Raw genomic sequence first — 27,835 nt, forward strand, 5'->3', positions numbered from 1 at the left:
ATTCATTCACCATCACCTCTCCAGGTGCTTCCCTGATGTCAACAGTGCTCCTTTTCCCTGGAGCAGTTTTGTGTGAATTTATTAAGACTGATATGTGTTAAGATTTATATCCCTTTAGGAAGGAATTACTTTCCATTCCCTTTTGCAAAGTTGGGAGAGGGGGTGAGGAAATGGAATGGGTTGCTCCAGGACTGTCTTTCTCTACCTCTCTCCCTACCGACCTGGTGCCTGTCTGGGGGCATCCTTTAAAACTCCTTGCCAACTCCCCCACCCCCGCGCTTCTGGCCCCACCTGCAACCTACAACCAGGGTTAGAAACTTTGGGAAAAACCATTTGGCTGCAAAACTGATGACATGAGATCATGCCACCTTCCTAACTCTTGATGGGATTTTCAGAACAGAGAAATGATAGAGGTCTCAAATCTGGTTATGTTAGAAATACAAAATCTGAATGCCATTCAAAGTGCTGGTTTTAACCTTGAAAGCCCTACATGGTTTGGCACAAAGGCACCAGTAGGACTGTCTTGTCCAAACACTCTTGACCAAAGCTGAAGAGTATGAAGGTGTACAGGCTCTGCTTTTCTGTTGCTGGTGCATGCTCTGGAGTAGCTTCCCCCCCAGAAATTAGATCTGCTTCCATGCCCCACAAGCTATTAAAAATAGAATTATTATGGAATACATTTGGTGTTAGAAGACTTGCTCTCAATTGTATTGGTTCTGTAATCATTTACATATTAACTGAAAACTGTTTTATATTACAAATGAACAAAGGAAATATAGCTAAAACCAGTTTCCACTAACACCATTTAGTGTATCTCCCCATAAGTTCCGTCCTTGCAGACTGCCATTGCTTCCACCATATCCATGCTGCACAGAATAATCACCTTTCCTTCTTTCAGGTTCTTTTGGGAGACTTTATTCAGCTCCCTCCAACTCTGACTTTCTCAGTCTCCCCTTAACCATACTCAATTAAGTATGTTTCTCTAGTAAGTTAATAGAAAGTAAAACAATGTGGCTCATTTAAACCCTAGAATTAAAAAAACCTCTAATAGTCGATTGAATGAAAAAGTTAGTAGGAAACTCAGCAAAACCTCAGGGATCTATGGAACCAAAGTGCTTAAAAAAACTGATAGCGAACCCAACCAGACATATTTTAAAAGACTCTTTTGATTAAAATAAATAAAGTGGGAAATTGTTCTGCTGGAAACTAATATCCACATCTTTAATATCAACATTTATTTCCAAGTGGATCACTGGGGCCTCACTGGGGACAACTGGCATTAATGAAACATAAAAGGGTGGGTGATTGTTGCTAATTAATAGATACTTTGTGATCAGTCACATCACTTGATTTCCAATTATTTAATGGACAAGCCCCTCTCTCATTTCATCATTTTTTAGAAATCAGATCAAATATAAAAATGCCCCAAAGTCAAAATAAAAGTTCCCAGTCCCTGCATAAATCAGAGATTCTTGTGCCTCATTATATTTTCTCTACAATTCAGATAGGGCTTCAGTAGAATAATATAGCATTTAGGGAAAAAGATACAAGCCAAAAGACCAGCTCCAGAAGCCAAGATGGAAAAGATCTCCACGGCCACCATGGACTTCCCTTTGGTGCTCAGATAGGTTGGGAGGAAGGTGATCCAAACACTGCAAAAGACCAGCATGCTAAAAGTAATGAACTTGGCTTCATTAAAGCTGTCGGGCAGTTTCCTAGCTAGAAAGGCCACCATGAAACTGATGAGGGCCAAAAATCCCAAGTAGGTGAGGACAGTGTAAAACATTGAAGCTGAGTGTTCCTTACATTCCAAGATGATCTCTCCTACCAAGGAGTGGAAGTCCAAGTTAGGAAATGGAGGAGAAGTTGCCAGCCAGGTGGCACAAAGAACTGCTTGGACCAGGGGACAGGCTAGGACAATGGAGTTACTCAGTTGTTTTCCTAAGAGTTTCCTTGCCCTGTTCCCTGGCTTTGTGGCCATGAAGGCAAGAACCACCATGACGGTTTTTGCCAATACAGAGGAAACTGCAAGGGAAAATAGAATGGCAAAAGTAGTTTGTCGGAAGAGACAGGTGAGCTTCCTGGGTCGACCAATGAAGAGGAAGGAGCAGAGGAAGCAGAGCAGGAGGGAGACCAGGAGGATGTAGGTGAGGTCTTGGTTGTTGGCCTTGACGATGGGTGTGTCGCAATGTTTAAGGAAAATTGCCAGGACTGCAGATGTGATCACAGAGAGAGAAAGAGCAAGAGAAACTAAAGCATATCCCAATGTCTCTTGATAGGAAAGGAAGTGGACCTTCTTGGCAATGCAGTGGCTATTGTCCTTATTGGGGTATTGGTCTTCTGGGCAAGGGTCACAGTGAACTGCATCTGAAATCAAGAGTTTTTATCTAAGGCTTTCAGGTCATATCTGCCATGAGCATTATTCCTCCCTCAGGAATGACGTGACTGTTCCCTTTCTGCTGTGGCCAACTCACAAAGGTAATGATGGAATGACCCACTGTACACCTTATGGTGCATCAAAAAGGGCAAATCATCCATTCATGATGACCCTGATGATAGGTTAGCCAGAGCAAGGATCTGTTCAGCTCCAGCTGGCCTGGTCAGTTTGCTGTGGAAAGGCCCTCTCCAGTCACTGGACACTTCCATGACTACTCTGGCTTTCAGTGTGAGAGAGATTGCCATTTTTTCCCCATTTATTTATGCATGCATGCATGCATGCATGCATGCATGCAATTTATATGGCTGCCCAACTCACGGTGACTCCAGGCAGCTTACAGGAATAAAAATCCCAAATACAAAACCTACTACACCCCCTACCCCCCAGGTGACAATAACACATTTACACTAGTCATTTGATGGGCTCCAGATCGACCTGGGATCCCTAGGCCCACTGGCAAAATCATGCCTTCAGGGCCTTGTGGAAGAGCATCAAGGTGGGGCCAGTCTTATCTCTGCAGGGATGATGTTCTGCAGGGAGGGAGCCACAACAGAGAAGGCCCTTCTTCTCAATCCCACTAGATGGACCTCCTTAATTGGGGGGGGACCCATAACATACCCTGCCTCCCCGATCTGATGGGTCAGGCAGATGAAACTGGGAAAAGGTGGTCCTTCGAATAACCTGGCCCCAAGCCATGTAAGGTTACCCTGTAACCCCCAGAAGACTGATAATATCTGTCAGCCAGGAATCCTGCTATTTTGTTTGTGTGTGCATTATCTGTTGGTGTATGCTGAGAAGATCACAAAATGAAAAATAGGAGACATACAATTGTGTCCTGAGTGTTGTGAGAGGGAAGGGTCTCTTTTCCTGATCAAAAGTGATTTACAGGGAAATTGATTTCAGGAGGGAGAAAGGAAAGAAAGATTTAGAGGCACAAGAGCTCTGAGAGCTCTCTGGCTCAACTTCTCTGCTTTGTATTTCAAATCCGCTCATCCAGACTTTTGCAGGGAAAGGTTAGCAGACATAGATAGACAGATCTCCTCTTTCTCTAACAAGTCTATCAATATCCTGGGAGGTTGATAGTGCTGACAGAAGCACACCATAAAATTAAAATAATAAATAATTAAAACTTGAAGCACATATACTACTCCTTCAGGAAACGATTGGTAGTTGGTTTTCCCAATGGGATGTGACAGTAGGAATAGGAAGACTAGTAGGAAACCTGTAAATTGTGCCCTGAAATTACCCTGCATTAAATTGCTGAGGAGTGGAAAAGGTGACCTGTGGGAGCAGGACAGTTTAGATCCGTAAACTGAAAGGTTCTGCTGAAAACTATGAATCCTGTGAAGCATGTCACTCCTACCAAAAATGACCCCCCAAAAAATTTTTTGATCGACTGAATGGCTTCCTTGATCCTGGAAGATCCACATTTGAAGGGAGTCCTGAATTATGCCCTACCTGTCTGGTCAGAAATGGTCCCTTCTGGACAAGGGTCACATTGGTAGCAGCAAACCTGCTTGCCCTCTGGAACACTTCTCCTCTCTCCTGCGTGGCACCTCTTCATGCCACATCTGGCAAATGGCACCTTCTAAAAGAGAAAAGAGAAATGCTTGAGATGGCCTAAGCAATGAACATGCTTCATTTATTCATTTCCACATTCTTATTTCCATCTTCAGAATGTCTTCAAAAGAAATGATTCACCATGGTCTACCAGAAACCAGGAACAGCTCCTGGGGGATTCAGGCCAGTGGCATTCCTGACCCACCAGTGAATGCTGGAGATTGGAAGTGGGACCATGGCATGCAAAGGAAGGCTTATGACATTGAGCTACAGCTTTTCTAAAACAAAGAATCATGAGGATCCAACTGAACAGGAAAGGTCCATGGAAATCACTGTTGCCTGCACCAATTGCATCCTGGGTTTCCAACTGGAGTTTTTTGCAATCCCAATCCTTCTTGTACCTCCCACAAATCAGAGCTCAAATGCAAAGTAGGTTTTTCACCAAATGGCTGCCATATTTTCTGATTCAACAGACCTGTTTTCCAGTTAGAAGGATGTTGTGCATTCCCAGGAGAGAATGACTCTTTCCTTGAATTCAGAACATTTCCTTCCAGCTCACCTTTGTGGCCCAGATGATTACATCAGAGTTAATGGTGAAATCCTGGTGTGGGGGAGCCCTGGAATCTATTTGCCCAACTTTCACAGGGACAAAAGATTGATTGGGGAGGAAAAGCCAGTTCAGGAGATCATAACGAGTAGACCCCAGTCCATTTTCTGAGAATGAAACTTCATTTCCAGCACTGATGTTGAATTGGACATTTCTCAAATAGGCAAGAATCTGAAAGAAAACAGGCCTTCAGAAATTGGACTAATTGGCTGAAAGCCACAAGTGAGACATCATGGCTTTTATTATTCTGTGATGGCCATCATCTTAGGTGTAGGTATGAGAAGCTAGAGGAGTTACCTTGGTAGAGATCTGACCAATCAGGAGAAACGCCAAATATTTGACTCTTTCTCCATCACTACAAAAGATTCTATCATTGGGCATTTGTGTCATGGCTTCTTCAACTCCAGTTTTACTAGAATGATACCTACTTACAAATATTTTAATGCCACACTCCAAATTTCATTGTATGGTTGTGCTCTTGTGATACTTGGCCATATAAGTTTTTACATGCTTACTATGGCCCAAGGTCTTGTAAATGACAAATGCATTTTAGGAATGATTAAATAATTTCTATCACAATAGTGTATAATTCCACTGACTTTCTCTAGCTGATAGTCAAAGAGAGCAGAATGCAGGAACCAGGTCTGACTAAGTGGGGCCATGTGGAAGGAAGTGCCTGCCCTCGTTTGTCACTTCACTGTCCAGAGAGGTCCAGTGTTTAGCCTTTGATGCAGAAAAGTCTGATGAATTTCAGATCAGGAACCCATTAGGACCACTTTGAGTCCTGCTGTGTGTGTTGAGGTTGACAGAGGCTGCTTTCACACAACAAGTTGAGCACTACAGTGGTATACTAAATGAAGGGTCTGTGTACACATAGTATGTTAAGCCATAGAAAAATAAACCAAGGTTAAAATGAATTGAGTTTAGTGTCTTTTTACAGGCTGGATTCAGGCTACATAATGAGGAAAACATAGGTGGTTCTGCAAACATGCCCACTAGGAGTTCAACTGACCTGTTGAAGCATCTTACACAAACACACCCAGATTGCCATCTTGTTCTGGGCTGACACCTCCTCCCTGGAATGGTCACCCCCTCAAACTCAGGCAACCATTGAAGACTTTTCAGGACTTGATAGGAAGGCCTTTCCTCTATGGATCTTATGGACAACTGGTTTGGTTTACTACTCATTTTCCCCCTCTACCTCTTTTTCAACAAAACATTATATTTAATTCATATTATTGTTTTTTAATAATTGCTGTTTTAATCCGTTCTGAGATGCATTGATATTTAATCAGTATATTTAATCAGTAATTTAAGAAATACATATGGGAAGCTTCCTCTCTAAGGATCTGTGGACTGGACAAATAGCCACAGACATTACCTGCCACGATTGGTGGCATTGGAGATCCTCTTTCCAAGCCTGATGGTTGGTTGAGCTCCTGATCCATACGTTGCATGTAATGCATGTGCCACAGAATAAATGGCATTGTAGACTATCTATCTATCAAATCTGTCACCGCCCATCTCGTTAAATGACTATGGGCAGTTTACAAAACAATTTTATTTTATTTACTTCACTCAATTTTATTTATGTACAAAAAGCCCAAAAGCAAGTTACGAATATAATCTAAACTTGGCATTAGATAAAACAGTGTAACAAATAAAATATTTAGTAAATATTATATAATACACTTAAAACCCCAACTCATTGCTTTATTACTAAAAACCTTGTTTTTATAGCCATAGTTAAAAATCTGGCTGTTGCCACTGTAATCTCAGTATTTTCATCTGCAAGTAAAATTCTTACATACTCAGAAGTATTTCTCCATGGTCTGGACAGGAATGGATGAATTTAATTCAGGTGACCATTATGTCTTCTACTGTGGGCAAGAAACCCTTAGAAGAAATGGAGTTGCACTCATAGTCAATAAGAGAGAATGGGAAAGGCAGTAATGGGGTATAACCTCAAAAACGAGAGAATGACCTCAATGCGAATCCAAGGCAAACCATTCAACATCACAGTAATCCAAGTTTATGCCCCAACCACTAATGCCAAAGAAGCTGAAGTTGACCAGTTCTGTGAAGACCTACAACACCTCCTAGAACTAGCACCAAAAAAAGATGTCCTTTTCATCATAGGGGATTGGAATGCTAAAGTAGGAAGTCAAGAAATAATTGGAATAACAGGCAAGTTTGGCCTTGGAGTACAAAATGAAGCAGGGCAAAGGCTAATAGAGTTCTGTCAAGAGAAGAAGCTGGTCACAGCAAACACTCTTTTCCAACAGCACAAGAGATGACTCTACACATGGACATCACCAGATGGTCAGTACCGAAACCAGATTGATTATGTACGTTGCAGGCAAAGATGGAGAAGCTCTATACAGACAGCAAAAACCAGACCAGGAGCTGACTGTGGCTCAGATCATGAGCTTCTTACTGCAAAATTTCGGCTTAAATTGAAGAATTTAGGGAAAACCACTAGACCACTCCGGTATGACTTAGATCATATTCCTTGTGAGGACACAGTGAAGGTGATGAATTAGATTTAGAGGATTAGATTTGTTAGACAGAGTGCCTGAAGAACTATGGACGGAGGTCCATAACATTGTACAGGAGGCAGCAACTAAAACCATCCCAAAGAAAAAGAAATGCAAGAAAGCAAAATGGCTGTCTGAGGAGGCTTTACAAATAGCTGTGGAAAGAAGGAATGCGAAAAGCAAGGGTGAAAGGGGAAGATATAAGCAACTGAATGCAGATTTTCAGAGAATAGCAAGGATAGATAAGAAGGCCTTCTTAAATGAACAATGTAAAGAAATCAAGGAAAGCAATAGGAAGGGGAAGACTAGAGATCTCTACAAGAAAATTGGAGATATGAAAGGAACGTTTAGTGCAAAGATGGGCGTGATAAAGGACAAAAAAGGGAGGGACCTAACAGAAGCAGAAGAGATTAAGAAGAGGTGGCAAGAATACACAGAAGAACTATACAAGAAAGATCTTAATGTCCCTGATGTCCACACTGGTGAGGTCACTGACCCTGAGTCGGACATCCTAGAGAGCGAAGTCAAGTGGGCCTTAGGAAGCATTACTAACAACAAAGCTAGTGGAGATGACAGTATTCCAGCTGAGATATTTAAAATACTAAAAGATGTTGCTGTTAAAGTGCTGCACTCAATATGCCAGCAAGTTTGGAAAACGCATCAGTGGCCACGGGATTGGAAAAGGTCAGTTTATGTTCCAATTCTAAAGAAGGGCAATGCCAAAGAATGTTCAAACTACCCCATAATTGCACTCATTTCACATGCTAGCAAGGTTATGCTCAAAATCCTACAAGCCAGGCTTCAGCAGTATGTAAACCGAGAACTACCGGATGCACAAGCTGGGTTTTGAAGAGGCAGAAGAACTAGAGATCAAATTGCCAATATTCGCTGGATCATGGAGAAAGCACGAGAGTTCCAGAAAAACATCTACTTCTGCTTCATTGACTATGCAAAAGCCTTCGATTGTGTGGATCACAACAAACCCTGGCAAATTCTTATAGAGGTGGGAGTACCAGACCACCTTACCCATCTCCTGAGAAATCTGTATACGGGCCAAGAAGCAACAGTTAGAACCAGTCACGGAACAACCGATTGGTTCAAAATGGGGAAAGGAGTACGACGAGGCTGTATACTGTCACCCTGCTTATTTAACCTATATGCAGGGTACATCATGAGAAATGCCGGGCTGGAAGAATCACAAGCCGGAATTAAGATTGCAGGGAGAATCATCAACAACCTCAGATATGCAGATGATACCACCCTAATGGTAGAAAGTGGAGAAGAACTAAAGAGCCTGTTGATGAGGGTGAAAGAGGAGAGTGCGAAAGCTGGCTTGAAACTCAACATTAAAAAAACTAAGATCATGGCATCTGGACCCATTAATTCCTGGCAAACAGAAGGGGTAGAAATGGAAGCAGTAACAGACTTCATTTATTTGGACTCCAAGATCACCGCAGACAGAGACTGCAGCCGTGAAATTAAAAGATGCTTGCTCCTTGGGAGGAAAGCTATGGCAAACCTAGGCAGCATATTAAAAAGCAGAGACGTCACCTTGCCGACAAAGATCCGCATAGTCAAAGCTATGGTTTTCCCAGTAGTAATGTATGGCTGTGAGAGCTGGGCCATCAAGAAGGCCGAGCGCCGAAGAATTGATGCCTTTGAACTGTGGTGCTGGAGAAGACGCTTGAGAGTCCCCTGGACTGCTAGGAGGTCAAACCAGTCAATCTTAAAGGAAATCAACCCTGATTGCTCATTGGAAGGATTGATACTGAAGCTCAAGCTCAGATACTTTGGCCGCCTAATGCGAAGAGAGATCTCTTTGGAGAAGACCCTGATGCTGGGAAAGATTGAAGGCAAAAGGAGAAGGGGACAGCAGAGGATGAGATGGTTCGATAGCATCACCGAAGCAATGAGCATGAAACTGAGCAAACTCAGGGAGGCAGTGAAAGACAGGAAGGCCTGGCGCAATATGGTTCATGGGGTCACGAAGAGTCGGACACGACTTAACAACTGAACAACAACAAATTGAAACAAGGCTGTCATATTAGATTTTGCTATGAGTAGTATTGCCTTTCAATGATGTTGCCAGGTTAGAACATGGTAAAATAAAATGCCCAGATAACTAAAATCCTTTATTATGTTATTACATGTTCTTGAATTTTCCAGATATACTTTTTAACTTTTTTTTCCCAAAAATCAAAATTTTAGTTTTATCATAGTTAATTTGCAATTGATTTGTCTCAAGTAGGTGTTTCAGACCCAATCTAGTATCTGAAAAGAACAGCAACATCTGCATATAACAAAGCACACATTTCCCTTTTGGCTTATGATGGACAATGGCCCTCAACCTGAAGTAATGTGGTCTCCAGATCATAGAGGTACATGTTAAGTAGTGTAGGGGCCAGGATGCAACCTTGTCTCACTCCCTTCTTCATTGTAATATTATATCACGGTAAGTGAACTTTTTTGTTGCATCTAACTTGCATTATTGAGCATGAAACTGAGCCAACTCAGGGAGGCAGTGAAGGACAGGAAGGCCTGGCGCAATATGGTTCATGGGGTCACGAAGAGTCGGACACGACTTAACGACTGAACAACAAACAAACTTGCATTATACTATCTTGATATAGTGCCTGTACTAGATATGTAAGATGTCTGTCAAGAACCAAATTCTCTAATTTAGCCCAAAGTTTGGTTCTGTTAACAGAGCCATTTATAAATTTAAAATCTATAAAAGCAGCAAAAAGTTTATCTTTCAGGAAAATAGAATATTTTCTTGCTAGATGGGCTGATAATTGCTGTTTTAATCTATTCTGAGATGCATTGATATGGTAGCATACAGATATTTAATCAGTAATTCATGAAACTTTATTCTATCTATCTATCTATCTATCTATCTATCTATCTATCTATCTATCTATCTATAAAATTTATACGCTGCCCATCTCATTATATAAGTGCCTCTAGGAGGCTTACACATACAAAAAATATGTACGGGAAGCTTCCTTTCTGAGGATCTGTGGACTGGATTAAAAAATCAGAGACATTACCTGCCATGATTGGACATTGGAGATCCTCTTTCCAAGCCTCATCATGGTTGGTTGGGCTCCTGATCCATACATTGCATGTAATGCGTGTGCCACAGAATAAATGGCATTGTAGATGTTGTGACTTTCACCCATCATGCTTGTTTCAAACAGGTAACCTGGCAGATTTTGTAAATTCTCCTTTCCTGTACATGGTTTTTTCCTCTTTGGAGGGATTTCGCCTGGTTTCAGGAAACTGCAGTCAAAGACCCGTTCCCACCAGGGAGGGAGGAAGACATCTCCTTGGGGGTTCAAGGGGTCTAAAGACAGGAGGAAATGGCTGAATTCTGAGTCATCATGGGTATGGTCCCGGAAATGCAAAGCACCATGGAAGGGCTTTAGAACTTGCAATACGTCTTGAAATCCCATCACACTAGGTTCCCAATGGGAAGTTAGGATCCAAACTTTCCCAAATGATGTCTTTCTCAATTGTTCATAAGCATACAGAGCCACTTGTACGTTTGTAACACTACTGGAGTCTCCAAACAGAATAATTACTTCAGCTTTAAACCAGGTTTTGAGAATAAGAAGTAATTCGAATACTGTAGTATCAAGATTATCAGATTTGAACATTTCAGTGAAGGCCAGGCAGATGTCCTTCTGCATGAGCATTGGCATCAGAGATGAGATGAAATGTGCGCCACTGTCATTTTCAGGGGCCAGAAGCCCAACCCAGTTCCACTGGAAATGCAGGAGCAGCTGGACCAAACCCACATACTGAGGAAATTCATTGGGATTAATCCGGAAAAAAGAAGGAAAAACTGTTCGGTCTCCCTGAGTGAACTCGAGGAAGTCAAAACCAAGCTGCAGAAAGGGAGAGTCTTCTTTAAAAGACAAAGTGAAGTTTTATGGTGATTTTAGGGGTCACCATTGTGTGATTTATTACCCCACTAGTGAGGCTGACTTGCTTTGAGTGGCAAACTTAAGTGTCTTCCCTTCTTAGGAAGAGCCACCAGTTACATATTTTGCCTGGTTATGATGTGTTGAAGCCAAGGGAACAAGCCATCAAACTGATACAGAGAATAAACTGCAGTGAAAGGGTGGCTACACTTTTATGAAGAATAAGTTAGGAAGGAATTCCTCTTGGCAATTACAGCATTTCAGAAATATCTCATTATCTATCTCTCTGGGGTTACATAAAAACATATCTTGACTCATAAAATATAAAAATGAATTCAACTATAGCACGGATTCTCTAAGTCACATACTCCTGATGTGCCCCCCAAAACACCTTTGGTTTCATCTTTGGCATCTGTATGTGCTTCTGTTCTGTGTCTGCTCCACAGTGGTATCCAACGGAACCCCCTTACCTGTGGGACCTTGAGGATGCTGAAGATGGAGGCCATCTGCCTTGAGGATTTGGGGTTGAGACCTCCAATGACAGAGAGCAGAGTGTCCTGCCTGTTACATTTATAATTTGGAATTGTTTGGCCTTGTGTGGAGAGCAGGGAGAAGCTGTTCAAGGAAATAATCTTCTCAATCTGGCAATTGTCGTAGATGTGGAAGCCAAGTGTGATGTTGGGAAGGAGAACCAAATCCTTGTTGACCTCTGTGACTGCAAATACCAAGGCCAGGAACTGTTGGTAGTTCTTGGGTATGACTCTATAGTAAGAAAAACATTGGGGAACATTACAGGAAAGCTTGTGTGTGCTGGTGCAGTTTGCCTTTCCTTTGTTCTTTGGAGCAGCAAGTCCCAAGTTTCATTGGGTTTGGTTTTTTTAAAAGGATTTTCCTTGATTAAATTTGGATGGCTTTGTGAGAAAGGAGAAAAGCCTCTCTCTCCATATCACGGACCATTTTATACCCCTCAATCCTCTCTCCCTTCTTCACTCTGCTCCAATGGCTGTAATCCTTCTCAGTTGCTCCTCAAGCACCCTAATTAATCTGGTTCTCTTTTTGAGCAGCACAATATTCCAGCAAGAGTCACAGCAGAGATTTATTGAAGGCCATTATTAATGAGGACTGCTGATTCCAAAGCTGAGTTTGTTTGTTTGTTTTACAGCACTCCACACTGGAAAAAAACTGAGCTTTTATTTGGGTTTTCCACCATGACTTTCACTCCAAATTAATATGAAGTCAATTTCTTCACTAGGCCAGCACAATTTCGAATGTGTTCCCTCTCCTCGCTTTTTATGCTTATCATCTTCCTGATGAAGGATTCCAGAAAGATTGGGAATCCTAGCCTATTTTATAAGCTTAATTTTTTTCTTTTTTTAATTTCTCTTTTCTTTCTTTTTTCCTTTTCACACCACTCCTTTTTCTTTTGTATTTTTTTTGTTTGTTTTTTTGCATTTTGTATTAGCTTTTATTCTTTCCATTTATAATTCTTAATAAAATTATTTGAGAAAAAAAAGAGAAAACCACAAAGATTTGAACTACACTAGGACATTGGAAACATCACTAGAACAAGAATTTCTGAAAGGAGTCCCTGAATCCAAAACAAAGCAGTCACCTACATCTTTCCCCTCCAGGTGAAACTTACAAACTTGGGATAGGGAGCAGAGATGGGTCTTTTTGAAAGTCTAGGACCATGGGGGAAATAAAAGTTCCCAGGGGCAAATTCCCCCCAATAATGAGATCACCAGGCCTATAGTAGTCTTCCTGAGGCTGGAAAGAGTTCCTCAACACACATACGGTTTGTGTTGTCTTAGCAGTAGTTGGAGGCAGGAGCCAGAAGAACAGCAGCAGCAGGTGAGGCCATCCAGTCATTCTTGTCACCTTCCCTCCTAGATGAGAAATCAAGCTTTGTGCAGAAGCTGAATTGCAGGTAGCACTTAAAATCACACCAGACCTTTAGCACAATAGAGACAGGCCATGCCATCTGGATGGCCTTGGTGCAAATTTATACCAACCATGCTTCCTCTTACTTGTTTTTGGGCTGTGATCAAAGAGAAAACTAAGGCCAGCTGAGTCTCACCAAACCCAGGAGTTAGCTCTTTACAAGTCCTACCCCCAGGAGAATTCAGAGCATATTTTTTGAAGCATGTTTTATCCTGGAAGACTTTTGTGAGTAGAAATCCCCAGGGGGTACTTTACTGTTGTTGTGATAATTCCAAGGAAAACCAATTGTCCTCACCACTTACAATAGATTTTGTTTGCACACCAGAAGGGGAAAAACATGTTTGTGTCTCTTGTTGTTAATCCACAGAGCAGATGAACTTGAGAGGTGAAGTTGGGTATTTGACCTACATGAAACTGAGCACCTGCACACAAGATGGAGCTTGGCCTGTGCAATAGTTAGTTCAGATAGTATGAGTGCTAATGGGGCATGGTGGCACATGACAATCAGTAATACCCTAGTAAGTGTGAGCAATAATACTAATGTTTGGATGGAATAACTGGTTTATTTATGCAGGGGATGAAATTAGAAACTAATTTCTCCCATATATCTTTAAAATAGGCAGGAGGATCTCTCAAGATGTTAGGCTAATTTAAACTCTACAGGAGTGTTGTCTAGTATAATGCGTTGTCTAGTGTTGTGTAGTGTTCATCTTATGAAGTACGTCTTCAGAATTGTCAGCTGGTGTGGGAACGATACCATCACCCATGGTAAACCCCTGGACTGGCTGGGGTAATAAGAATGGGTGCACGGTGTTATGTGATTCCCCTCCTTTCTCTGAAGCTGGTTCCAGTCAGTGTTGGTTGGAGGGGAGTGATTGGGCTTAAACTCCTGATTTTCAAGGTGACTCAGTGAGGACTTCTCAGTTTGAGATCCGGTATCATCAGTATGCTGATGATATTCAAGTGTACAACCATTGACTGACCAAGCAATGCTATCAAGGTTTTGTCCTAGTGCCTGAAGGCTGTCGGATGGGGAGGAACAGCCTCAGTTTGAATCCTAGCAAAACCAAGCAGTATGAATGGTCTTCCCAGTACTGGGGACTTTCCATCTTTGGTCCTGCCTGACATTGCACTGCCATGCTTGGGACTGCTGTGCAATCTGGGGGATTGATTGATTGATTGATTGATTGATTGATTTCAATTTCTATACAGGTAGTTCTTGCTTAATGACCATTCATTTAGCAACCATTCAAAGTCACAGCAGTGCTGAAAAAAATGATTACCACCAGTACTCGCACTTATGACTGTTGCAGCACTCCTGCAGTCGCATAATCACAATCCAGGTGCTTGGTAACCAGCTCTCATTTACAATGGTTGCAGCATCCTAGGGTTATGTGATCACCATTTGTGACCTTCCCAGACAGCTTCTGGCAAGCACAATCAATGGGAACCATGTGATTCATTTAATGACCACCACAAAAAATGTCATAAAATCAGGTGTGGTTGCATGATGCCTTGCTTAATGACCACACTGCTTAACGATGAACTTTCCAGTCCCTATTGTGGTTGTTAAATGAGAACTACCTGTAGCTGCCCATCTCAAACAAGTGACTCTCAAGGAGCAGATGGTAGCTACGGCCAGGAAGGTCTTTGCAAAGGTTCAGTTTGTTAAACAGGATGACATTGAGCTGTGGAGAATCTAAACACCCATGAGAGCAACAAAAAGGACAGAGGCAAGAGCGGTGGCAAGAATGGAGGCAGGAAGTCTGCAGTTGTTGGGATTGGACCCAGCAGTGGAGTTGGAGCTGATGAATTCATCCTTGAGAGAGGGGATTGTTCCTCCACCTCTTAAGGAGGCATTGGTTCACCCCCTCCTCAGGAAACCATTGCTGGACCCCACCATACTGGACAATTTTCATCCAGTATCCAATCTCACTTTTTCGGGGATGGTTGTGGAGAAGATGGTCACACAGCAGCTTTAGTGGATCCTGGATGAAGCAGATTACCTAGGCTCCTTTCAGTCAGGATTCAGGCCAGGGTATGGGATGGAAATGGTATTGGTTGTGCTTTTGGATGATTGGGATGGGGGTAGTGTAAGGTTTGCCCCGTTCGACAGAGAAACTCTCGTGACACGTGTGGTTCACAAAGAAGGTTTACTCATGCGTAACGTAGTAGTCACAAGCAAAGCCAGGACTGGCTTGGTACAATTGCATCACTTGTTATATTCCCCCCTTCCCGCGCTTTTTTCCCGCCCCGCGATCACATTGCAGCTGCGGATTATGGGCCCCCAATAATCCCCCTTGATTGTCCATGATGGCAGGTTCGGTCAGGGTCCATTGTCCTTGATTGCCAGTCCCCCTCCGGCTGGGTTGGTTCCTCCCCGTTACGTGCAAGCCCGAGGGTTCTGTGCTGCGTTGCGATCTTGTTTCGCTGCCTGCGGCCCCGTTCATTGCTGGCTCGCGCCGTTATCAGTGTATAGTTAAAAGCTTCCGCTGCGGTTTTCCGGTTTGGCTGGGCGCAGGTGGCTCGTTAATTAGCGGCGCTTTCGGTTCCTCTTTTCCCCGCTAGCTGCCGCCGGTGGAGTTTGCGTGGTCTGGCTGCGAGCTTCCCTGCAGCCCCGTGCTGACCGAACCTGACAGGTAGTGCATCTATCCTGGCTCTACTTGACCTCTTGGTGGCCTTCAATATCGTCAACCATGGTATCCTTCTATATGGGCTCTATGGAGTGGGAATGGGCAGCACTGTGTTGTGCTGATTCTTCTCCTTTCTACAGGCAGACACTAGCTGGTGTTGATTGGAAGTGAGAGATCCCACCCTTGGCCCCTGTTATGTGGAGTGCCACAGGGTTTGGTATTCTTTCCACTCCTGTTTAGCATCTACATGAAGCCGCTGGGTGAGACCCTCTGTCACCATGGGGTGAGATATCACCAGGATGCTGATGATACTCAACTATACATCTCTGCCCCTGGCAAACTAAGTGAAGCTGCTGATGTCCTCTCTCAGTCCCTGGAGGCTGTGGGGGTCTGGATGGGGAAAAGAGGCTTCACCTGAGCCCTGAAAAGACGGAGTGGCTTTGAGTTTAGGGCCTTCTGGATCTGGGGTTTTACCATCTTTGGTACTGGATGGGGTTGCACTGCCCCAAGCAGATCTGACGTGTAATCTGGGGGTCCTTCTGGACTCATGACTCCTGCCAAGGGGCAGATGGCAGTGGTGGTTAGGAGGGCCTTTGTACAACCTTGTGTTGTGTGTGTCAGTTGTACCCATTCCTGGATCATGAGGCCCTGCTGACCGTTATTCATGCCCTGGTCACCTCCTGGATGGACTGCTGTAATATGGTCTACATGGAGCTGCCCTTGAAGAGCATCTGGAAGCTTCCACTGGTGCAAAATGCAGCAGTGAGGGCAGTTATGCGTGCTCCTAGAATGGCACATATTATGCCTCTGCTCCGCGAACTGCATTGGTTGCTGGTTTGTTTCCAGGTTCAATTCAAGGTCCTGGTTTTGACCTTTAGTGCCCTACATGGATGGGACCAGGTTATTTGAGGAACCTCCTCTCCCTGGTTACATCTACCTGTCCCATCAGGTCTGGCAGGAGGGGCATGTTATGGGTCCTGTCTGCTAAAGACTTCCATCTGATGGGACCCAGGAGACAGGCCTTTTGTACTGCAGCACCCGCCCATTGGAACATAATTCCCCCTGAGGTGAGATTGGCCTCAACCCTACTGATATTTAGGAAATCCCTGAAAACATGGTTCTTTCAACAGGCTTGGGATCCCAGGGAAATGGGGACCTCACAAGATGGTTACATTGTGTGTAAAATGCTGGTCCCCATTCTCCCACAGCTTTATTTATATTTGTGTTTAATTGTGTTTAATTGTTGTTTCAATTGTTTTAACTGGTTGTTTTATTGAATACATCCCAGAGTCACGTCTGTGAGATAGGGGCTATATAAATCTAATCAATAAATAAATCTGATAAATAAATTACTAGCAGGAGAGTCATCACAAAGGCTGGCAGTGAGCCTGGGATGCCATCAGGCTGGTTCTCTTGCCAGCTGAACATGATGAGGCTGGTAGCTGGTGAAGAATGGCTAGTGGCTGGGGAGCTGTTGTTGGAAATGATGGACCTGGTGGCTTGACTGAGACTGCTGCAGGCTTCTTGTCTTCCCTGCTGCCCAACTCCCTCTCCTCAAGCCAGGGTTGGTCTTTTGTCTTGGGCAGGTGAGGACAGTGGGCCAGAATTCTGGGGTGCTATTGCCCAAGAGTGTGTGCCCTGACAGAGGGCTAGAGAGAGCCAAACATCAGCTTCAGGCTGGGGGCACTTAATCTAACTGGAAACCAGTTCCATCAACCTGGTGGTCTTTATTGGCTCTCAGCTGCAGATCCCCATGCTGGGCTCTGAGCACTAATCTACTGGGACATCTTTCCTGGACTTGGGAGCCAGAACCCTGTCATCCAATCAGCCATTTATGTTTGTAATCTTTTGACCATGAATCACTGAAGTCTTCAACCCATAATTCTCACTTGAGGCCCAAATGACCAGGCATCAAGTATCCTACTTTGGGCACATTATGTGAAGACCCAGATCTCTGGAGGAGGTTCTGGTGCTGGGAAAGGTGGAAGGAAAGAGAAAAAGAGGATGACCAACACCAAAGAGGATGGACTCAGTTACAGTGGCGATGGGTGCACTGTTAGAAGACCATACGGATGAAGTTAGGCACATGTCATCATGGGGAAAATCTGTGTTGTTGCTAGAGTTGACAATGATTTGATGTCACATAATCAGTCAAAATCATTGAAGGCTCTCAGAGGTGTTGTTCCTCAGATAACCGGATGTGAGACTCTCTGGCTGAAGTTGGGTCTTAGGGAAGGGATGAGATGTTTACTGCTGAACTGCCCTCTGCTTGAGGTGCTGGATTATGTTGCTGGGCTGGCAATGGAGACCCCAGGGACTAATTTGTCACTTGGCAACATTGAATCTGGGGTAGCTCAGGAGTTTTTGGTCTCCATGGTAACCATGAACTTATCCCAAATTATAGAGGGCCTGATGCATGCCAGTGGTCACATATTAAGTCTGATTTTTGTGTCAGGGCAATTGCGATGTGATCTGGCATTGGCAGATCTTGCCATCAGTCCATTGCTATGGATAGATTGCTCTCTGATTGCCTTCCAGCTTGCTGGTGTCTGAAGATAGAGTATATTACATTGGCTCAACCCAGGTGACTTATGAACCCAGTTGGGTTCCAGAGGGAGCTTAGGGTTCCCCTGAAACAGGTGACGAGGGTCCAGTGACAGTGCAGCAGGAATCTGCTAGGGATACCAAACCTATTGTTGAAGAAAAACTGGTGGCCTTGAAGCTGGAGGAACTGCCAGATCTTCTGGGGACTATTCACATGGCTCTCAAGACTTCCAGCTCCTGCTGGGCATAGTATGGATAACTACCATGATGACACTTATGATGATACTTGGAACTCATGGGGGAGGGTGTGGGAACATAATTTGTAGTTAACTTCTCTCCAGATTGGCTCTCTCATATTGGTTGCACATCTAAAATTCAAGCCCCAGATAGACTTCCCAAATACTTTCACAAATATTATGGTTCCCTCTGTCAGATTCAGCCTAGTACAGCCAGCACCACTGTTCAGTTTCACCACCGCTAGTAAATTTCACCGCCTCAGGCACAGGCGGTCAGGGAAGGGAACAAGGCAAACCGCAAGCCAATTGCCGGCAGGTGGCGGCAATTAACTCATGGCCGAGAGTGAATTGGAACTGGCAACGTTGTAGTGCAGGCAGCTCCCCAGACGCCCCGGGCAATGCCGATCACAATGCTTCAGGAATACAGCAATCCAGAGGCAATCAGTGACCACTTGGAACATGACTTAAGAAACCCCATTTCATCTGCATGAGAAAAGCCCCTGGAGTACACCAACAATGCGGACAGAAGACGACGATCGTGAGGACAATGAAACCTGACTGAATCTGCCATTAAGGAGAGGGGAGGGAGACTACGACAAGCAGAGGGGTGACCCAGGACAAGAGCAAGGGTGGAACCCAGGGGTACTATGGGTCAAGGGGGGGACCCCTAAAAAACACTGTAAGAAACCGCACCAAGCCAATCCTGGCTTTGTCTGTAACCACTATGCATTATTCTTGAGTAAACTAGCTTTTGTTCAAGTCCGTGTCTCACGAGGGTTATTTCCAGCGCCAAATGCAGCGAACCTTACACCTTCAACAGACCAGGGTGTTATTGGATGTGTGGTAACAAGGCTTTCAAGATTTTGCCAGGGAATTTCATGGGAAGTTGCACTCTGTGCTATGTTCTGCCAGACCTCTTTTTCATAATGATTTTAGCAGCCCTCAACATTAACATCCTTTTGCACAATATGTGGACAATCTCTTAATGGAAAGAAGTACTTTGGGGTACACAGTTCTTAGAGTCATGTTCCCAAAACGTGGACTGTATGAACTGCAAATGTCTCAGCTTTTAAGGCTACCACTGATACTACACACACTTTATAAGGGAAGCTGGAGAGTATAGACCAGGGGTCCTCAAACTTTTTAAACAGGAGGCCAGTTCAAGGTCCCTCAGAATGTTGGGGGGCCAGACTATAGTTTGAAAAAAACATGAGGGTCCCTCCCGTGGAGTACAAGGAGAGGAGGAGAGCCGCCGGACCCGGCATACCTGTCATGCAGAATAGTCCGGCTCCGCGATCTCCCTCCTCGTGCATTGCCTGCAGCTCCCGACATAGCCCCGACACTTCCGCTTCTGACAGACAGCGGCGGCGGCCGAGCAGGCGGGCGGGCCGGATAAATGACCCTGGCGGGCCGTATCCAGCCCACGGGCCATAGTTTGAGAACCCCTGGTATAGACAGTATCAGTATGGACAATCAGACTGCCCTGATCTATTACTAGCTTCCCAGGGTGGTTTGTGTAAGCAGGTGAATTCATCTTGCTGTGTTTGGGTAAATGAGCATAACTGAATTGAAACTAATACCATTCTAATCCACAAAAAGACTACATTGCTCCATAATCTCAGACTCAAGCATTAAGTGGGGAATTTCAATAGAGTCACAAATGTGAGATGGGCAGCTATACAAAACAAGCACACAAACAAGTATCAACTTATGTCATATTTGCCTAATTTCTCAGTACGAGATACATGGATTAAGAAAATCCTTTTGTTGCGTTTTTGTGTGTGTGTGTATGTGCGCGTGCTTTCGAGTCAGTGTTGACTCCTGGCGACTGCCTGGACTAGTCCCTTGCTTCTTCTTTATTTGCATATGCCTATCTTATTTGTGGTCTAGCCTGGTGCAGGGCTTGCTGCAATATGTATGGTCAGTGTTGTACAATTTGCATGTTCAGTCCTGGGTGCAACCACAGGCCAGATGGCCAGCATATCATCCGTTTGGACTTCCATACCTTGTGAATCTACAGTTTCTAAAGAAAAACAAATGGGGGAATGTAGAGATAATTAGGCAAATATCGCTTATATTAAAATAGTTTTAAGATTTGTTCTATGATGTGTTTCTAACAGTATGAAGCTTTCCTGCATCACGTTCCTGTTGAATCACGTGACCACTATCAGACTTTTGCATGGCTGCGTACCTTTGTAGCACTCTTTTGATATAAACCATGTTATTTTAATGGACCAATGGCCCTGGGCAAGTGCTCTGAGGAGAGATAACAAGCCCCAGTTTTGGCATTTCCTGGGAGAGAAGTGTGAAGAAACTCATTCTTTTGCTAAGATAAGACGGAGTCAATGCAGATTGTTTATAGTATTTGTGTAACTAATACATGAATGTGGAGGTTTCCTTTCTGTGATGACTTCAAGGCACGATTGTATCTTGGTTATGGGTTGCTTGCCCTGTTATATGAGGAGATGCCCCTTCCTCTCTTATTCATAAATTCACTATTCATGATATCTATCTATCTATCCACTCATCTCTAGTATGTAGACTGTTTGAAGCTCTTGGAAGTTCTTGGCTGGGAACCCAGTGAACACTGCATTCGTTGCATGCTCCATAAAAAAAAACTTATTGGCAGATATCCAATAGTTTTGACTCCTTTAAAAACACGTGGGTAGAAATTTCCACAACATTCCTCACAACAGACCACATATCACCAACTATGTTTCTACACTATTGCAACTCTTAATATTTTCCTATCCACTTTCCTGTCTTTAGTAAACATTCAAGGAAGATCATGAAAATCATCCATGTGCTCTAATTTTTCACTAATTACATAAAACTTGCAATTGTTTTCCCTGTGAAGTGTAACTACCCTGGTGTTTGATACTTTATTTTTCAAACCCCCACTCATTGCATCATATAATGTATCTAATATATACTGTAAACCCTTTGTGTTCTCAGACAACAACACAGTTGCATCTGCATACAACAGAACACCCACATTTACATCCCTGGACAACACACCTGTAATGCCATCCAAAGCATTCTTTAATTAAGTATTCCATTTATTCTCTTCCTCCTTCCTTCTTCATAATAATTGAGAAGGATGAATAATAGTAAGAGCAGCAGCACAGAAAGAGTTCTATTAACATATAGTTCAACTTCGTTTATCTACTAGGTTAATAGTGAGTAAAACAGTGTGAATCATTTAAAATCTAGCTTTAAAAAAATCTAATAGTTGATTGAATGAAAAAAATCAGTAGGAAACTCTAAAGCCTCAGGAGTTTTTGGAAACACAGGTTTAAAAACACTGATAGTGAACCCAACCTGACACATTTTTAAAGACTCTTTTGATTAAAATGAATAAAGTGGGATGATGTCCTACCAGAATCTAACATCCACATCTTTAACATCAATATTTATTTCCAAGTAGGGCACTGGGCCTCACTGGGGACAACTGGCATTAATGAAACATAAAAGGGTGAGTGATTTTTGCAGGTTAACAGCTATATTGAGATTAGTCACACAACTTGATTGTCAGAATCCTTGCAGTCAATCACTTGCACTGCTAGTTCGCTTACTTTGTTTCTGCCATTACAGTGAAGGGAAGGTTAGAAGGTTAACCGTTAGGCACAGATGGACTATTATTTGGCTCTCAGGAATGCCCAAGGGCGTACCAACATGAGAACCGGAGAGAATCTTTGACACACGCAAGAGAGATTCAAAGACACAAGGGGGGGGGGTGAAAGGGGAGTGAGGTAAAATTAAGTTTTGGCATGTGCAGGACTCAGTTCCAGCTATGCTTCTAGAGTTGTTCACTACTTTCCAATCAATGAAGTTTCCTTTGAACCTGCATTGGTTTCAATGAGAGTTGCTTTCATTGGGAACTGAGTACTGTGGTTCTTACATTGATAACCAATTATTTAACAGACAACAGACCTCTCTCATTTCATCGCTTGTAAAAAATGTTATCAATCTTTCATCATGCATGAAGCCAAAATAAACGTGTCCTATCCCTGCATTATTCAGAAATTCTTGTTTTTCACTATATTTTTTCTGCGATTCAGATTAGGCCTCAGTAGGATAATGTAGCATTTGGGGGAAAAGATACAAGCCAAGAGACCAGCTCCAGAGGCCAAGATGGAGAAGATCTCCACGGCCACCATGGACTTCCCTTTGGTGCTGAGGTAGGTGGGCAGGAAGGTGATCCAAACACTGCAAAAGACCAGCATGCTAAAAGTAATGAACTTGGCTTCATTAAAGCTGTCGGGCAATTTCCTAGCCAAAAAGGCTACCGTGAAACTGACGAGGGCCAGGAAACCCAGGTAGGTGAGGACAGCATAAAACATGGAAGCTGAGCCTTCCTTACATTCCAAGATGGCCTCTTCTACCAAGGAGTCGAAGTCCAAGTTGGGAAATGGGGGAGAGGTCACCAGCCAGGTGGCACAAAGAACTGCTTGGACCAGGGGACAGCTAAGACAAAGGAGTTGGTCAGTGGTTTTCCTAAGAATTTCCTTGTCCTGTTCCCTGGCTTGGTGGCCATGAAGGCCAGAACCACCATGATGGTTTTTGCCAACACAGAGGAAACCGCAAGGGAAAAGAGAATGGCAAAGGCAGTTTGTCGGAAGAGACAGGTGAGCTTCCCAGGTTGACCAATGAAGAGGAAGGAGCAGAGGAAGCAGAGCAGGAGGGAGACCAGGAGGATGTAGGTGAGATCTCGGTTGTTGGCCTTGACGATGGGTGTGTCACGATGTTTAAGGAAAATCGCCAGGACTGCCAACGTGATCACAGAGAGAGAAAGAGCCAGCAAAGCTAAAGCATATCCCAGGATCTCTTGATAGGAAAGGAAGTAGATCTTCTTGGCAATGCAGTGATTGTTGTCCTTGTTGGGATATTGGTCTTCTGGGCAGGGGTCACAGTGAGCTGCATCTGAAATCAAGAGTCTTCGTCTAAGGCTTTCAGATGCATCTGCTGTGAGCAGGTTCCCTCCCCCCAGGTGTCTCAGGAGTGACATGACTGTTCCCTTTCTTCAGTGGCCAACTCAGAAAGAAAGTAATGGAAGGACCCATTATGCACCTTATGGTGCCCCACAAAAAGGCAAAACATCCTTGGTTGAAGAAGAACCTAGAGATGGTTGGTTACAGGCAAGGATCTATGGATTTCCAGTCGGTAAGTCTGCTGTGGAGAAAAACCTTCCCAGGAACACTACTTTTGGGGATTTGTCTACATTATCTGTTAGCATGTGCTGAGTAGATATAAAACGAGAGAGAGAGAGACAGACAGACAGACAGACAGACAGACCTGGGAGGTGGGAGAGGGAATGGACTCTCTGCCTAAACAAAAGTGATTCATGGGGAAATGATTTTAGAGGGAGAAAGCAGAGAAAGATCCAGAGGCCTGATAGCATTGAGAGTTCTCTGGCTCAATTTCTGCTTTGTGTTTCAAACCAGTTTTTCCTATAACTCATCCAGACTTTTTTTTGCAGAGCTGGATTAGCAGACATATGTAGATGGCTCTCCTATTTCTCTGACCAGTCTATCAATTTCCTGGGAGATCAATAGTCCTGACAGAAGAAACATGTGGTAAATAATCTATATACTACTAAAACCCTTGTGTCTGTAACCTTCAACTGGGTGAAATGGTGTGTCATAGGGCAACAATTTTTGAACCAAGATACCTCAAATTGGCTAACTGTTGTGGACCCCATCAGCGAGAGAATGTTGGCTGGTGGGGCCCAGGAAGAGAGCCTTCTCTGCTATTGCCCCCGCCCTTTGGAATATTCTCCCCCCAGAGGTGCGGCAGGCCCCTACCCTCCCGGTTTTCCAGAAAGGACTTAGGACCTGGCTCTGTCAGCTTGCATGGGGCAACAAGAGTTGTAATCAAACCTGTGGGTGGCTGGGGCCCTGATGACACTCCCTGAGCTGTTCTCCAATGTTATCATCCCTTGGAATTTATTTATTAATTAAGACGGTTTTATATTGTATTTTAATTGATTTTATCTCTTCTGTAAATCACCCAGATTTCACTTTTTAACAAGATGGGCGATGACAAATTCATATATATATATATATATATATATATATATATATATATATATATAAAATAACTTACAGAATGTGTCCAAAATCCGGGACCTATTACTCCTGTGGGATTGAAAGTTGGGAAATCTGTGGCTGCTTCAGCACTGCTGTGCTGCTGTGCCGCTGTGGTCAGCCCAGGTCACATGATTGTGATGGGCATATCCCCAACCTCTTTCCCACCTCCCTCTTGCCCCTGTGCCCAGTTGGCTGGTGGCAAGGAACCAAAGCCAAAATTTGAAATCTCTTAACGGTGGTGGGCATTGAGGAAAAGACAAGGGAGCAACTTGGATGCCTGCTGGCGAGGTAGGGCTGGCTGGGGGGCACTGGCAGTTGACGGGTGAGCCCCCTTCCTCCCTTGAGGGAGGGGGCCCTTGGGGACATTCTGGAATGGGGAGTGGGGGTGCAGTATTCCTCATGGTCCATGGCCCCCTTTGTTCCACCTCCCCCCCACAAAGTGGCAGGCAGTTCCACGGGTCAGTTGAGGAGGAGGAGGAGCCTTCATGGGGGCTCTCCTGAGGGTCGTGAGGGGAGGGCAAATGGTGCAAGTCTATATTATATGTACAAAGGAAGGAGGGAGGGAGGGAGGGAGGGAGGGAGGAAGGAAGGAAGGAAGGAAGGAAGGAAGGAAGGAAGGAAGGAAGGAAGGAAGGAAGGAAGGAAGGAAGGAAGGAAGGAAGGAAGGAAGGAAGATTTCTGACACTCGTTGCCAGCTTCCCACAAGCAAAGTCGATGTGGAAGCCGGCAGCAAGTCACAATTCGCTCACTCTCCCACTGCTTTTTTGCCCTCATTCTGTTTCTCTGTTTAGGTAAGGAAATATCTCTGAAATGATGACCCAACAGGTCACAGGTTGTCCAGTACAAATTAAGGCTTGAACCCTCCAAGCAAACAGATCACTCATTTAGGAAAAAGATTGGTAATTGGTGTTCCCATTGGTATGTGATGGTAGCAGTGGAAAGGCTAGAGGGAACCCATCAATTGTGCCCTGGAACTACCCTATATTAAATTGCTTAGGAGTGGGAAAGGTAACCTGGGGGGGCAGGACAGTTTAGATCCATAAACTGAAAGGTTCTCCTGAAAACTATGAATACTTTGAAGCATGTCAATCCTACCAGAAATGACAAACAAAATTTAATATTTGACCCAGGAAGATCTGCACCAGATCCTGACCCATGAAGATCTGCAATGGAAGGGGGCTCCTCAAATTTCCTTTACCTTTCTGATCAGAAATGGTCCCTTCTGGACAAGGGTCACATTGGTAGCAGCAAACCTGCTTGCCCTCTGGAACACTTCTCCTCTCTCCTGCGTGGCACCTCTTCATGCCACACCTGGCAAAGGGCACCTTCTAAAAGAGAAAAGAGAAATGCTTGAGATGGCCTAAGCAATGAACATGCTTCATTTATTCATTTCCACATTCCCATCCCCACTTCCATCTTCCATGGTTCACCATGATCTAATATAAAGCAGGAATGGCTCTTGGGGGAATTCAGGCCAGTGACATTCCCAACCCACCAATGGATGCTGGAGATTGGAACTGGGACCTCTTTGTGCGAAGCAAGGCCTGTGACATTGAGCTACAACCTTTCTAAAAGAAAGAATTGTAAGAATCCAACTGAACAGGAATGGACCATGGAGTTCACTGTTGCCTGCTCTAATTTCACCCTGTGTTTCCAGCAGGAGTTTTTCCCAATCCCAGTCCTTCTGGGACATGCCACATTGCAGACCTCAAATGTGTTACATGCAAAGCAGGTCTTGAATCACAGGGCTGTCATCTTTTCTGATTCAATAAACTTTTTTTCCAGTTAGAAGAATATTGTGCCTCTGCAAGAGAGAATGAATCTTCCCCTGAATTCAGAACATTTCCTTCCAGCTCACCTTTGTGACCCAGATGATTGCATCAGAGTTGATAGTGAAATCCTGGCCTGGGGGAGCCCCAGGATCTATTTGCCCAACTTTCATGGGGACAAAAGATTGATTGGGGAGGAAAAGCCAGTTGAGAAGATCATAATGAGCTGATCCCAGTCCATTTTCTGAAAATGAGATTACATTTCCAGCACTGTTATTGAACTGGACATTCTTCAAATAGGCAAGAAGCAGAAAGAAAAGAGATCTTGAGGAACTGAGGTAACTGCCTGAAAAGCACAAATGAGACATCATGGCTTCTATCATTCTGTGGTGACCATCATCTTAGGAGATAATTGCAAGTCTGTAGAGCTGGGGATGTTAGCTTGGTGGATGTTTGAGTGATCAGGAGCAGCATCAGATCACAGGAATCTATCATGGAGCATGAGAGATCGACCCCAACACTGCAGAAAGATTTCATCATTGGGTGTTTGTATCATGGCTTCCTCAACTCCAATTTTTATAAAATAATCCCTACACACAAAGATTTTAATGCCGCACTCCAAATGTTATTGTTTAGTTTGGCTGCTGTAATTCTTGGCTATATACTTCTTACAAATTTTGGCCCAAGGTCTTATAAATGACCAATGCTATTTTAGAGAAGTGTAAATAATTTATGCAGGAACCCTGTTAGACTCCACATGTTTTTACTGATTTTTGGTAAATTGATACTCAAAAAGTGCTGAATGCAGCAGCTGTGTCTGGCCAGGTGCCAAGCAGGGTCTCTGACTTACATATGACATTGCCTGTTGAAAGGAACAGCCTGCCTTGTTTTGTCCCTCAACAGTTGAGAGACATCCAGGTTAAGCCTTTCAGCAGAACAACCTGATGAATTTCAGAGTAGGTCTTTAGGACTACTTTGCATTGGAGCCCTGCTGTGTGTGCTGAGATTCACAGAGGCTCCTTTCACACAACAAGCTGAGCAGTACAGTGGTATACTAAATGAAGGGTCTGTGTTCACACAGTATGTTAAGCCATAGAAAAATAAACCAAGTTAAAATGAATTGAGCTTAGTGTCTTTTTACAGGTTGGATTCAGGCTACATGCTAAAAGAAACTTAGGTGGTTCTGCAAAGATGGCCAGAAGGACTTCAACTGACTTATTCAGGCATCTTGCACAAACACGCCCAGATTGCTATCTTGTTCTGGGCTGACACCTCCATCCTGGAATGGTCACCCTCTGAAACTCAGGCAACTGTTGAAGACCTTTCAGGACCTGATAGGAAGGCCTTTCCTCTATGGATCTTATGGACAACTGGTTTGATTTACTTCTCTTTTCCTCCTCCTCCTATCTCTTTTCATGAAAACATTATATGTCATGCATTTTTATTCTATTTTAATAATTGATGTTTTAATTTGTTTTGAGATGTAGTTAAATGGGTAGCATGGAAATATTTAATAAGTTTATCAAGGAACACCCATGGGAAGCCGGTTCTCTAAA

At 43.8% G+C, this 27,835-nt stretch overlaps 1 protein-coding gene across 1 annotated transcript; it reads right to left on the reverse strand.

Moving 5' to 3' along the window:
• Nucleotides 1-1,462: 1,462 nt before the first annotated feature.
• Nucleotides 1,463-14,338, reverse strand: LOC148214645 (vomeronasal type-2 receptor 26-like). Its single transcript, XM_088149884.1, has 6 exons — nucleotides 14,301-14,338; nucleotides 11,538-11,829; nucleotides 10,192-11,031; nucleotides 4,557-4,775; nucleotides 3,896-4,025; nucleotides 1,463-2,367 (listed from the first exon to the last, which is right to left on the reverse strand). Exons 1-6 carry the CDS (start codon nucleotides 14,336-14,338, stop codon nucleotides 1,463-1,465), a joined length of 2,424 nt encoding a protein of 807 aa, XP_088006010.1.
• Between the last annotated feature and the right edge of the window lie 13,497 nt (nucleotides 14,339-27,835).

This window comes from Python bivittatus, unplaced genomic scaffold (assembly GCF_059951505.1).
Source record: "Python bivittatus isolate LINGU-HERP-01145 unplaced genomic scaffold, Pbiv_v1 ctg000580_np1212, whole genome shotgun sequence".
Classification (NCBI taxonomy): Eukaryota; Metazoa; Chordata; class Lepidosauria; order Squamata; family Pythonidae; genus Python; species Python bivittatus.